Genomic DNA, 15,079 nt, shown 5'->3' on the forward strand with positions numbered 1-15,079 from the left:
GTGCAACTCACAACTCTCATGCACTTCCCAATTTCAAGTGCAACACCAATATTCTGACCCTGGCATTTATAATCTGTCAGTGGTTCTGTCTAATTCTGTAAGTTCTGCCACAGAAGCCAGTAATGTTGTAGTCGAAGAAATCATAACTGGTATCCAAGTATATCTCAGGACTCCAACTGTGATCAGAGTGTTTGATTTTATTAATGCCACAGCATCTGTGAAGTCGGGCAGTGATGTTACCTTTGAGTGGCAAGTTTTGAATTCATCTCCTGCAGGAAGCTACTACTTTATTGACAGGTATTATTATGAAAATTTCATCTCCATCTCTTATACAGGTCATACTTTTAAATGCTCCATTTTTCAATGCTTCAGGAAGGAACTTTAGTGTAATTTTAAGACTTAATCAGCATAAGCATTTCGAAAGCATTGATCTTTCTATTATGAAGGTTTTTATTGATGAAACATAAAGAAACCCTGTTATGTTTTGCTATAACAATGTTAAGTTTTTAAATGTTTATTGTAATTGCAGTTTTTGTAGGGAAGTATGCCCATTTAGTTTGCCCATATTTGTAAAGATTTATAAAACTGTCTGTATTTCTAATTTCAGGAACACCAGTTTTAGCTATTTGAGCTTTCTGACACTAAATCCAGGAAACTATGTTGTTACAGTGAACATTTCAAATCCTTTTTATAAGGCTCCATTTACCAGAGTGTTACCAAATCCTGTGAAAGTCTGTGGACCTATTCAAAGCATACAAGCGGAGTTTCCCCTTGGAGTTAATTATGCAGAGTTAATTAAACAACACGATGGGACATATGCAACTCCATGGCTGAGCTTCACTGTTTATTCTCACTTGGAAGACGTTAGCTTTCTTTATAATTTTGATGATGGAACTCTAGTGTCAAATGTTAATAGAAGTAGGAAGGATGTTGGTGGAATCTCTGCATCATGCTACCATAGCTTTAAACTAGGTAAATACATCTACTTTATATTCTGCTATGCTAATAGCAGTTTTTCTTAAAACAGCCTGTAACTAATTTTATCATCTTTATCTTTTAAATATTTGTCTCTCAATATTCTATTTGTGTCTTGATATAGTGAAATGGTCTGCTAGTATGGGACGAATTTTCTGAAAAAAAGGAAATTTAAAATTATAAAAAGAAATGCAGTCTATCTTTTGCTAGAATCTACATGCAAGAATGCTACAAATATTAAAAACTAGCAAAATACCCGCGCTTCGCAGCGGAGAAGTAGTGTGTTAAAGAAGCAATGAAAAAGAAAAGGAAACATTTTGAAAATAACGTAACATGATTGTCAATGTAATTGTTTTGTCACTGTTGTGAGTGATGAGTGTTGCTGTCTTATATATATATATATATATATATATATATATATATATATATATATATATATATATATATATATACATACACACACACACACACACACACCATTCTTTTTCTTTTGGCTGTAGCCACTTAGATTGATAGAATACTTCTCACTTTGACTGTGTATAAGGCATATGATTTTGATCTTTTCACCTCCATACTGTGAGTTTCTCAGTGAAACCGTCTCACTAAATTTGAAGACCACACATAATTGTAGTTCTGATGTAATTAATGAGGTATTTAATTACAATATTTAATATAACAAAAACTAGCATTATTACATCATAATTTATATTTATTTACACTGAATTGTTTTGTAGTATTATATAATGTACACCTCCATAGTTCTGTAGTTTTCACCATGTGTCACATTCCCTTATAGTTGATAAATGACTTTATTTGGAATCTTTATTGTTGCAGTTTTTTTTAAATAATAATTGTGTTTTAATTTTTCTTTTTTGCAGAAATTTCCTCCCATACAATTAGATATTTTAACTGTGAAAATGAATACCTTAATCCAGCGTAGAAAATATCTATCTTTATCGATAGGTGTTCCTTGCCAGGCCCTTTTGAAGTGTTCAACTTAATCTTCATAGTTTACAAATTGTATGATGAAGAATTGTGGATTAGTGGGAAATATGCACTGATTGCTGTAACTGTGGTGTGCTCCTTGTTGATAAAATCAGTTGTATTCTCTACTCTGATTACAACCTTCTCTATACATTTAGAGTAACATTTTGTTGCCGTTGCTGCTGCTCTTAAATTTTGGCTATAATCTCTCAGAAATGTCTGTCCAGATTTTGTACATTTTATATGGTGGCTGCTTATTGTAAATTAAGTATGCGAGAAGCCGTGAAAAATATTATTTTGCTAAGATTGCAGGTAGACAAATATACTTTAATTGTCTGTATGAGGTTTGTAATTGTTTGTAAACAGTAACACAGTGTATAGATCAGTGCTGTACTTCAGTGCTTTTACTGTCTATGCTATGACATAGATCAATTCATGGTGAGTTTAAATCTTAAGCATAATAACATATCTGAGGCATCATCACATCCAAATGCTTTAGAATCCTCAATATTGTGGCCTGTAGGAGGCATCTCAGACATCTCATGTCTTTGTACATGCCACTGTATAGAGTACTGTGTGCACGTTTGGTCACCATTGTAGAAAAAAAGATGTGGCAGCTCTTGAAGCCTTGTTGAACAGAACTACTAAGTTCATTGTGGCACTAAAGATGTCATACTCTCCACAAATTCACCGCAGAAGGGCATTAGAAAGTGCATTAATCATAATTCCTTCTATGATCAATCTATACTAATAAAAGGCAAAGCCCTCACTCACTCACTCACTGACTCATCACTAATTCTCCAACTTCCCGTGTGGGTGGAAGGCTGAAATTTGGCAGGTTCATTCCTTACAGCTTCCTTACAAAAGTTGGGCAGGTTTTATATCGAAATTCTACGCGTAATGGTCATAACTGGAAGCAGTTTTTCTCCATTTACTGTAATGGAGATGAGCTTCAACGCCGTGGGGCGGAGTTTCGTGACATCATCACGCCTCCCACGTAATCACGCAGTACATAGAAAACCAGGAAGACCTCAAAAAAGCGCTGAAGAAAACATGCATTATATAATTGAGAAGGTGGCGAAACAATAAGAAGCGAGCGAGTGACATATACAACCATATTCATGAGTTCTGCTACTTCGGAAACAAAGCACGATGTAAACCTACACTTTAAATTAAGTTCATAGACAGGCTACGCTGGCGCTTGTAATTTAGTGCCTGCCCATATAAGGCCGTCCGTCAGCGGCAATCCAATAGCAAACTGCCACGGGTAAATATTCACGGGTGAAGGACTGTGCTTATGGAGAGGAAGATGAGATGGTCAGGGTGGTGTTTGACACAAACTCAGCGAAACTGCGAGAGAAAGTTTTAAGTGCCAGGACTAAGGTAACATTAAATACAGCCATGGACATAGCACGAGATGGCACCAGCACAGCTGGGAACCTTCGATGCATGTACACCGAGTGGCTCACGGAACTGGACGAGTGCACAGATAAAAGGCAACAGTTCCAAAGAGCGCTGAACAAAACCAATTACACAATTGAAAAGGCAGCAAAAAATATGAAGCGCCTCATACATACAAGCACATTCATAAATCCAACTACTGCGGAAACAAAGCACACGTTGGAAAAAGTCAATGTCCCGCTAAAGGAAGACAGTGTAAAAAAAACCCGTGCATGCAGTGTGTCAGGTCTCAGATAAAGAAGAAGACGAGCTGTTTATTGATGCAGTAAGAAACGAATCGATGAATGAAACCTTTTATTTTTACAAAGATTGACAAACACGGAATGTAACTTGAACACAACACATCCTACAAATACGAACCTGATTGAAAGAAATAATGATAATCAAATCCTTGATGACAGCAACACTCAGTAACACTCACAAAACAAATACTGTATATTGACAGTCATGTTACGTTATTTTTAAAATGTTCCCTTTTCTTTTCTAGCTTTTTAACACACTACTTCACAGCGATACGCGGGTATATATATATGTATATATATATATAACCCGATCTACATACTCGAATAATGGATACTTTATTCGCCATCAGTGATTGTTTTGGTAAAGCCATACTCAGTGTATTCATTAGATGAACGGTAAAAAAGTAAGGGCAAGGGGAGGATGACTTATTGAGGCATGCAGGCTGTAGTGCGTGTCAACTCTATCTGAATTGCGATCACATTTGAAAAAATATATCTTTTCAAGTTCTATTTAGTCCATATGTGTCAAACTCATTATTGTTATTAAAGCCCGGGTATATGAAGCGCTGGTAACACAATAAACTACAGATCCCATAATGCAGCGCTTCAGCTGCCTTGCCGAACAGTTACCGTTAATCAAGTCTACCTTAAGATGCTGCAAGTTATTGCGAAGCTAGCTCACACGATGCTGAAGAGAAAAGTTGATTCTGAAAATAGAGCCTTTAAAAACCGATGGGAGGCTGAGTATATGTTTACTGAACCCGTGTGTCTCATTTGTGGAGTTAATGTGGCTTTAATTACAGAATTTAATCTAAGACGGCACTATAAAACAAAACATCAGGGTTACCTTAAAGAACTGAATGCAATGCAGAAGATACAGAAAGCAGAAGAATTAAATAAGAATCTGACACTTCAGCGGACGTTTTTACCCGTGCACAATCACAAAGTGATTTCAATTGAGGCTGCTTTTATGGGAGACACAACCACTTGCCCCACTTTCCCTATTACCAAGTAATGTTAAACCAAGTCGTCACTACGGTGTTCCCAAATACGCACTTTGCTGATAAACTGAGCGCACTGAGTTTGCACGGCGCTTTGGTGACTTTGAAGAACAAAAAAAGTCCGTCTACATGGGCTCGAACCTTGTGCATGTTTGGTAGCACATATCTGTGTGAGAAGCTCTTCTCAGTGATAAAGACTAACAAAACAGCACACAGGAGTCGCCTCACTGATGAGCACCTGCAATCCATCCTGAGAATCTCCACAACACAGAACCTCACACCAAACAGAAACGAACCTGTTGCCAAAAAGATGCCAGGCGTCCAGCTCTAAAATGACATATGAGCAAAGACAACTGAATGATTTGATTTGTTATTGCTGAAAGGAACACATTTTATTTATATTTCTAGGTTTTGTTATGCAGCATGTTCATATTTGAATTTGTATAATTTTGACAGGATATATTTTTATGGAGAGCAAAATCTTTTGGGATATTTAAAATCTAAGTTTATTTTTATAAAATATAAAATTACATAAGAGTAAAGAAATTTGAATGTTTGTTCTTTTAATGTTTACTTTATTTCTAACTTGTATAATTTAGACAGGATATATTTTTATGGAGAGCAAAATATTATAAGTTGTTTAAGGTTTGAGTTGATTTATTCAGGAATAATATTCCTGTCTGTTTTTACCATTCCTACCAAAGATATTTCTGTCGACTAAATAAAAATTCCTTCTATTTAAAATTTAAATAGAACTTGAACAAATACGATAGTTCATAATATCCACGCAGACTTGCACGTAAGAGCGGTGTCATCCGTTTTAACAAACAGCGTATTGCACTGATACTGAAATAGCTGTGTGTGTATATATGTAGATATGTATGTATATGTATATATATGTTTATATATGTGTGTGTGTATATATATATATATATATATATATATATGTATTTGTGTGTATATATATGTATGTATATGTATGTGTATATGTATAGATATGTGTATATATGTTTGTTTGTGTGTGTGTAAATATATGTGTGTGTGTGTGTATATATATATATATATATATATATATATATATATATATATATATATATAAATATATTTATATATATAAAATATATTTATATATATAAAATATATTTATGACAGCAACACTCATCACTCACAACAGTGACAAAACAATAACATTGACAATCATGTTACGTTATTTTCAAAATGTTTCCTTTTCTTTTTCATTGCTTCTTTAACACACTACTTCTCCGCTGCGAAGCGCGGGTATTTTGCTAGTCAGTTATACTCACAAAGTTTTTTTTCAGGGTTGTTCAAACCCAAAATCCCTCACCCCTCCACTTGGATTTGTCTATGCTACTCTGATGATCTAAGGTACTAAAACCTCTGTAGTCTTGTACAGAGGGGGTCTTCTGAATTCTTCACGATATTAAATGCATTAATCTGTCAGTACAATGCTTTTATTTGGACAGGATATCAAATACTCAAGGACACAGGTGGAAATTAATGGGATATGTGGAAGTGTTTCTTTATACAAAGGGTCGAAACATACTGAGTTGCACAACTTATGCAAAGGCCTTGACAGCTTTTAAAAAGTATCTGAATGAGATGTCGGGACAACTTAACATTTGCTAACAAAATGAAGCAGATAGACTAAGTGGACTCATTTTGTTTGTGGAAAACTTTTATTTTATTTAAATGTTATGATGACAGAATTACAAATGTGTGAAGCAGATTTTATACTTGAATGAATTTAAGTGTGAACATATGGAATTTGTATAATACTAAATGAAATACATAGACTGTGATTTTTTTTTTTTTTTATGTAGACCATGTGATCTTTATTCAAGTATTAAATTGCTGTGTATTTTTTTTTTCAGCTGGTGTTTTCAGAATAAGAATTACTGTGTACAATGAGTTTTTCAATGCTACTAAGGAACTTGGTCCCTATTATGTGGAAATATTACCAAAAGGCCTGTCTATCTATGTAAATTGCAGTGTAGTTCATAAAAATGATATAGTTTTGTTCAATGCAACAGTAAAAGAAGGAACCAATGTATCTTATACCTGGAAAATGGATGATCAAACAACTTATGTCAACAAAGGTAAACTTTAATACAAACCATACAAAATTCAATGTTGCTGTAATAAAAGCAGAAAATAATGTGATAATTTGTCTTAAAAACCTAACCATGTTGAACGAGCAATTTCTTTTAATCAAAGCTATAAAAATTGTTTTAAACTTTAGTGCTTTATTCAATGTAAAATGTGGCTTTAAACTGTGATAATACAGATAAATACATTTAAACAGTATTTGTAAACTTATCTGTAATGGCTTCTGGGCTGCATTAATTGTGTATGTAATTATAGTTTGACTTCACCAATGATACAATACCTATTTAATGCCTTGTTTGTATTTTTCCAGGCCCAGTTATTTTGCACCGGTTTTTGACATCATCAGTATATAATGTGAGTGCAATTGCTCAAAATCGTGTGGGAACTGCAATTTCCAGCACAAGCATTTCAGTTCTTTACAGAATGCAACGTATGTAAATTATGATTTCATTTGATCTTTTTGTTGTTAAGTTTCACAAGTAGTCTATTGTCTGTTTAATGTTGCCAAGTAAAATGTGACCCCATAGAGGCATACCACAAGGTTATTTTTCTACAGGGACCAGAGAGGGAAAAAAAAAACCCAAAAAAACGGATGATACATTATCATTGTAGTAAAAAAGGATACATTTGGAAGGAATAAAATTTCTTTGAAAAAGTACATTGCCCCAGTACAGTACTTGTTTGAACCACATCTCACAGCTATTAAAATGAGTAGTCTTGTTTGTAAAAGTCTGTGTAAGTCGCTCATTGTAATGGTTTAAGGTTTGACCATTCCTCTTTGCAAAATTGCTTAAGCTATGCCGGGATCAGTTGGGTAGTGGTAGTAGACAGTAATTTCTAGGTTTTGCCACAGATTTTTAATGGGCTTAAGATAAAGACTCAAACTGGGCAACTGAACAACATCACTTTTCTTCATTTGGATTCTTGATGCCTGAGAGTTGTGTTTGACCCATCCTCTCCTGTACAAGCCGCTGACCCTGGCCTTTGGACACTGAATACTTGTTATAATTACTCCTTCTCAATGCAGAATCACTCTTTCCATGTGTGTTCTTGAGGTCTTTATGCTGCTGACCTTCGCACGCTTACCCGAGCCCGTCTGGCAGCATGCTTTTCTACGTCTATCAAGGCTGCTCTCCTGAACGTGAGATCAGTGTCTATTAACCTTTGGTGAATGGCTTTTTATCATTATTGGACACTTTTAAATTTTATCCACCATATTATTGCTCCTACTCAGTCTCTTGCTCACACCCTTGATCTCAGTATTTTAGTTAATAACATAACATGTAATGTTCCTTTTACTGATCAGTTCTCTCTGACGATGGATTTAAATATTACTGTTGACATTATTACCACAAGCTGTGCCCAACGTTATTCTCGCTTTTAAAAATTCTTGTACTTCTGATTTTAAAACCATGCTCTCCAGTCTTGATATACAAGGCCATTATGACACTATTGATTATTCTGTCTTGTCTTTAAATATATCATGTAAAATTATTTTAGACTCAATTCCTACCCTCAAAATATGCTGCAAAAAAGGGAAGACCTGCTCCATGACTTAATGACATCACACGGCAGCTGCACTGCATCTGTGGAATTGCTGAACAGCATTGGAAGAAAGATAGGTTGGCTGTATCCTAAGCAGATATTTAGGACTTCTCTGTTTAATTTCCATCATGCCGTTAAAAATTCTAAACATGATTACTTAGCAGATTTGGTATCTTCTCATTCTAGTAAACCTAGGGTCTTATTTAATGCAATTAATGCAGCTATTTATCCTCATTCAGAGACTGGATTAAATAGTACTGTTCTTTCAAGTGAGCAGTTTCTTTCATTCTTTGTCAGCAAAATTGATACTATCTGCTCTGGCATTGTTCCTACTGGTAATGTACTTCCTGTTGTTAATCATTGCATTGTTTTGGAATCTTTTGATGTTGTTTCACTTTCACAGCTAAAAAGAACTATTAACACATTTAAACTTACTTTCAGTCATCTTAATGGTATTCCACCATGCCTCTTAGTTGAAACTTTTGATGTTTTGGGTCTATCTTTGTTAGCTGTTTTCAATGTTGCTATTAGTGAGACAGTTGTGCCCACATTTTTAAAACATGCAGTGGTGTGACCGTGTCTAAAAAAAGGTAGATTTAGATCCTGGAGTGCTAGCTAATTTTCACCCAATTTCTCAACTGCCATTTTTGGCTAAAATATTAGAAAGAATTATTTAAAATAAATTGGGTGATCATCTTAATTCCAGTAATTAATTTAAGATCTACCAATCTGGCTTTCGGCATTTGCATGCTTTACATGATGAAGAAAAAATAAATAAAAGACAAAGTAAGAATTAAAATCAGATAACACTAATTAACATAGAATAAGAGTCCAATGGCCAGGGAGGACAGAAAAAAACAAAAAAAAATCCAGACGGCTGGAGAGAAAAAATTTAAATAATCCATCAATGTAGGAACATCATGGTGCTTTGATTAGGTGGTGGTGGCGCAGGTCGCCACCACAGAAAACTGGGAAAAGAAACAGAAGAGGGAGTAGGGGTTAGTATGGATTTTAGAGTCGCCATGAATAGTTATTATAATGAATTGAGTAATCAGAGTACCAGGATTAAATTAAGGTGAAGTTATGAGAAAACCACGTTAAAGTAATGTGTTTTCAGCTGTTTTTTTAAAGTGCTCCACTGTATTAGCCTGTCGAATTCCTATTGGCAGGTCATTCCAGACTTTAGGTGTATAACAGCAGAAGACCGCCACACCATTTCTTTTAAGTTTTGCTTTTGGAATTCTAAGCAGACACTCAGTTGAGGATCTAAGGTTACGATTTGGAATAAAGGGTCTCAGACATTCCGATACATTATATATAATGGAGCAAGATTATTTAAGGCTTTGTAAACCATAAACAGTATTTTAAAGTCAATTCTGAATGACACAGGTAACCAGTGTAGTGACATCAAAACTGGAGAAATGTGCTTGTATTTTCTTTTCCTAGATTCTAGCAGCTGCATTCTGCACTAGTTGCAAACAATTTGTCTTTTTTGGGTAGTCCTGAGAGGAGTGAGTTACAGTAATCTAGATTGAAAACAAAAGCATGAACTAATTTCTCAGCATCTTTCAATGATATAAGAGGTCTAACTTTTGCTATGTTTCTTAAGTGGAAAAAATGCTGTCCTAGTGATCTGATTAATATGCGATTTAAAATTCAGGTTGCAGTCAACAGTTACCCCTAAGTTCTTTGCCTTCTTCTTGACTTTTAATCCTAATGCATCAAGTTTATTTCTAATAATCTCATTGTATCCATTACTGCCAATCACAAAAATTTCTGTTTTCTCTTTATTTAGCTTGAGAAAATTAATATCCATCCAATTAGAAACAAAAGTAAGACATTGTGTTAGTGAAATAACAGTGTCTGGGTCAATCAGGTACAATTGATAAATACAGCTGTGTGTCATCAGCATAGCTGTGGTAGCTCACATTGTGCCCCGAGATAATCTGACCTAACGGAAGCATGTACTGTAGATCGGAAAGAGCAGCGGACCTAGGATAGAGCCTTGTGGAACATCATATATAATATGTGTCTTTGAGTTATAATAACTAACATAGAATTTTCTACCTGCCAGGTAGGATTCAAACCAATTTAAGACACTGCCAGAGAGGCCCACCCATTGACTAAAGCGATTTCTAAGAATGTTTTGATCAATGGTGTCAAATGCGGCCCTCCTGAAAGTATTTAAAGTCATTGCTCTTATTACTGACTCGGGTGGGGCTGCAGTCCTTGTCCTCATAGACCTTTCTGCAGCTTTTGATACTATTGACCATGAGATCTTTCTGTTGCGGTTAGATCATCTGGTGGGCCTTAAAGGAGCTGCTCTTAACTGGTTCAGGTCATATCTTACTGGTGGACACTTTTTTCAGTGTTTTTAAATTCCTTTTTCTTGTCTGTTGCTCCTGTTAAATGTGCTTTTCCTCAGGGATCCATTTTGGATCCCATTTTATTTTCTTTTCTTTCTATCTATCTTCATCCTATAGGAGCTACTGTATCTTCAGGATATTTAATATTTCTTTTCACTCTTATGCTGATGATACACGTTTATATTCCTGTTTGTAACTCTGCAATTAATCAGCCGCACAACTGTCTTTTTGAACTAAGATTCTAGATGGCTGACAATTTTCTTAATCTCAATAAAAAAAAAAATCTAAACAAAACGGAAGTGCTGATAGCTGGTCCCTCTGCGAAAGCTCAAATTGGTTTTGAATTTCTTGGCCTTTTCGCTGACTTTTGCAAACCAAGTCAGTAATCTTGGTTTAATTTTTGACAATAACCTCTCTTTTGAGAAGCAGATTAACTATGTAGTAGAGAGTTGCTTTTTCCAGCTTCATCTTTTAGCTAAGGTCAAACCTTTTTTTTTTTATCTCCTAGGGATTCTGAGAAAGCTACTCATGCTTTTGATCTTTTCTTGGCTTGATTACTGTTAGTCATTGTATTCTGGGATTAGCAAATCCCTGATATGCAGGTTGCAGTTTGCTCAGAATGCTGCTGGCCGTTTTGTAATGAATGTTTGATTCTGTTTCTCCAATATTAGCTTCTTTATGCTGGCTGTCTGTTAGTTTAAGAATTGACTTTAAAAATCTTTTTTGTTGCTAGTTTTTAAATCATTACAGGAGTGTGCTCCTGCCTATTTTTCTGAATTGTGTGTTTTACACCAGCTATTCAGAGAGTTTTGATCTACAGTTCACTTGTCTCTTGGTCCCTTGCACTAAGTGTAAAACTAAGGGGCACAGGGGTTTTGCAGCTGCAGTACCTCATCTGTGGAACTGTTTACCTCATTACATTAAGCAGTCACCTTCAATTGAACTATTTAAAACTAGACTGAAGACTCATTTCTGTTCTCTAGCTTTCAGTGACCTTCACTGATACTAATGGTTGCCCTACTCTTAGTCATCTTTTTACTTTTCTTTAACTAGCCGCTGGCTGTATTTTATTGTACTTTATTTCTATTTTATTCATGTTTATTGTATGTTTTAATGTAAAACACTTGGGCTACAGCATTACTGATGTTGTTTTAAATGTGCTCTATAAATAAATTGCCATTATTTTCTTAATTGTTGCTCTGGCAGTGTGCTTGGATCATTGTCCATTTGAATGAGACATTTCCTCCTTAGTTTTAGCTTTCTGACTGTATAGTGCAGCATTTGCCTTTCCCCTAGTCCTAAATACACTGCCATTACCTGCCACTACAAAGCATTCCCATGATGCTACCACTATCCTGTTTTACAGTGAAGATGGTGATACCTGGCCTGTGTTCAGCGTTGCAACACATACCCTTTAGTGATCAAGCCAAATGGTGTCACTTTATCTCTTCAGTCAACCGTATCTTCCAAGAGACATTTTTCATATTCTTTATGCACAAGAACATTTTTTTTTCTTTTTTTCATCCAGGGCATTTTTCTCTCTACCCCCACACAAACACCTTTTTTGTGAAATGTCTTAGAGATTGTTGAACTATGAACATACTCTGAAATGGCAGTCACTGACTTCTGCAACTCAGCGTGACAGACAGTTCGCATCATAGTAGTCTCTCTGACAAATATCATTCTTCTTCACCAGCTATGTTAATTAGGGCAGTCTGTCCTTGGCAGTATGGTTGAAGTTTCATAATTTTTCCATTTGCTTTATGATGGACATCACTAAGCTGTGTGTTATGCTCATTTCATATGAGATGGTCCTGTACCCTTCCTCAGATATATGCTTCTCTGTGACTGTACCTCTGACTTGTTTTGAATGCTCTTTTATCTTCATTTTGGTTTGCTTTGTGGAAAATCTGAACCATACTGTATCACCCCAGTAGAGGAGGGGTATTTGCCCAAATAAATTAATTGAACAGCTAATCTATCCATTTGTTATACAGGTGGAGGTGGACTTGCTACAAAACAATGCTAGAACACCTCTTGAGGCACCCTGTCATATGCTTTCCCCAGGTACACAAAGACACAATGCAACTCCTTCTGGCCTTCTGTAAACTTCTCCATCAACACCATCTGAGCAAACATCGCAACAGTGGTGCTCTTTCCTGGCATGAAACTATACTGCTGCTCACTAATCATCACCTCCCTTCCCCACCTAGCTTCCACTACTCTTTCCCATAACTTCATGCTGTTGCTCATCAATTTTATTCTAGTTATTCTTAAAAATCCGTACCGGTACACTTCTTCACCACTCCTCGGGCATCTTCTCGCTTTCCAAGATTCGATTAAACAATCCGGTTAAAAACTCCACTGCCATCTGTCCTAAACACACCTACATGCTGCCACAGGTATGAGATCTGGACCAACAGCCTTTCCATTCTTCATCCTCTTCATAGCTGTCCTTACTTCCTCCTTACCAATCCGTTGCACATCCCGATTTACTATTACCACATCATCCAACTTGCTGTCTCTCTCCATTCAAAGTACTCTTTCCATCTGCTCAACACTCCCTCCTTGCTTGTGAGTATGTCTCCATCTTTATTCTTTATCACCCATACCTGCTGCACATCTTTTCCAGCTCAGTCCCTGTGTCTAGCTAATCGGTACAGGCCCTTTTCTCTCTCCTTTGTGTCCAACCTCTAATACAACTCATCATAGGCCTTTTCTTTAGCCTTCGCCACCTCTCTTTTCACCTTACACCTTATCTCTTTCTATTTTTGCCTACCTTCTGCATGTCTCTGACAATCCCACTTCTTCTTCGTCAACTTCTTCCTCTGTATGATCTCCTGTACTTCCCCATTCCACCAGGTTTTCTTTTCCTCCTTCCTTTGTCCAGATGTCACACTAAGCACTCTTCTTGCTGTCGGTCCCGATTACTTCTGCTGTAGTTGTCCAGCTGTCTGGTAACTCTTCATTGCCACTCAGTGCTTGTCTTATCTCCTCCCTGAACTCAACCTTGTTGTCTTCCTTTTTCAACTTCCATCATTTGATCACTTGGTTCTGCCCTCACTCTCCTTATCTTCTTGATCACCAACATCATCCTACAGACCAACATCCTATTCTGCCCAACTACACTTTCCCCTGGCACCACTTTGCAGTCTTCAATCTCCTTCAGATTGATGCTCCTGCATAGAATATAATCTACCTATGTGCATTTTCTTTCACTCTTGTACAAGACCCTATGCTCCTCCCTCTTTTAAAAATATGTATTCACCACATCCATGTTCATCCTTTTCGCAAAATCCACTATCTGACCCTATTCATTCCTCTCCTTAAAATCATACCTATGCATCACCTCCTCATTTTTTGTTTCCTTCACCAACATGTCCATTGAAATCCACTCCAATCACCACTCTCTGTCCATTGGGTATACTGTCCATTACTTCATCCAACTCACTCTAGAAATCTTCTTTCTTGTCCATTGCACAACAAACTTGTAGGGCGTTTGCACTAACAATATTCATCATCACACCTTCAATTACCAGCTTCATAATCATCACTCTGTCTGACACCGCTTTATGCATACCATTGTGTCTGGGTTTAAAATCTAGGACAATAAAATGTTAAAATAATTTTGAATACCTTAAGGCAGGGGTGTTAGAATGAAAACCTGCAGCCACTTCAGGCCTGGAGTTCAAACGCTTTTCCTGATAAGTGACCAGTTTTCACTGCTAATTAACTTCTTTCCCCTTCATTTTAATAGCCTTGTTTTTAAGGATTCAGTCCTCTGTATTTATTTATTTATTGCTTTCTTCATTAAATGGTACCCAAACAGAAATGAAATGTGAAATGAGCCAACAGATGACCAGTTAAACTGAGATTTCAAACTCAAACCAATTTCACTCCAACCAATCTCTTAATGAGAAGCTGATTCTTGCTGTTAATTAAACTCGTTATTTCCTTCCTTCATCTGTTTATGCTCACATTCTGCCATTGCAGTCATTTACAAAACTGTTGATTTTTCTGTTTTTTCTAAGAACACCATCAAATTGTTTTGGTGACCTGAGAGATCAACTTTAACAAGACCATCACCTTTATTTTCAGATATTGTGTGATTGGCACAGCCATTCTCTCATTGTTGTATCAATATCCCAAAATAAATAAATTGCACAATAAAAAATATCATATTTCACCTTCAGAATTGTTTAGATTTATATGTGCAGACTTTTCAAATGCATTGTATCATGCCAGCAGTATTAAGTTTTGTACTTTCTGAGAAAATAAAATGAGTGTTTATAAAAATTTGTTATTTCTATTTTAGCACTTTATCTTTTCTGTTGTAGCTCTAACAAATATATTTCATCTCTTATGACGAGATTTTATT

At 36.0% G+C, this 15,079-nt stretch overlaps 1 protein-coding gene across 1 annotated transcript in view; it reads left to right on the forward strand.

Annotated features, from left to right (window-relative positions):
* The first annotated feature begins 14 nt into the window (after positions 1 to 14).
* LOC120529897 (polycystic kidney disease protein 1-like 1) overlaps positions 15 to 15,079 on the forward strand; it is a 256,167-nt gene continuing 241,102 nt past the window's right edge. The window contains exons 1-4 of the mRNA XM_039754112.1: positions 15 to 297; positions 608 to 972; positions 6,556 to 6,780; positions 7,101 to 7,220. Of these exons, the coding sequence (XP_039610046.1) occupies positions 6,750 to 6,780; positions 7,101 to 7,220 (151 nt within the window). The 5' untranslated portion in view covers positions 15 to 297; positions 608 to 972; positions 6,556 to 6,749. The remainder of the gene's footprint in view (positions 298 to 607; positions 973 to 6,555; positions 6,781 to 7,100; positions 7,221 to 15,079) is intronic.

This window comes from Polypterus senegalus, chromosome 5 (assembly GCF_016835505.1).
Source record: "Polypterus senegalus isolate Bchr_013 chromosome 5, ASM1683550v1, whole genome shotgun sequence".
Taxonomy (NCBI): Eukaryota; Metazoa; Chordata; class Cladistia; order Polypteriformes; family Polypteridae; genus Polypterus; species Polypterus senegalus.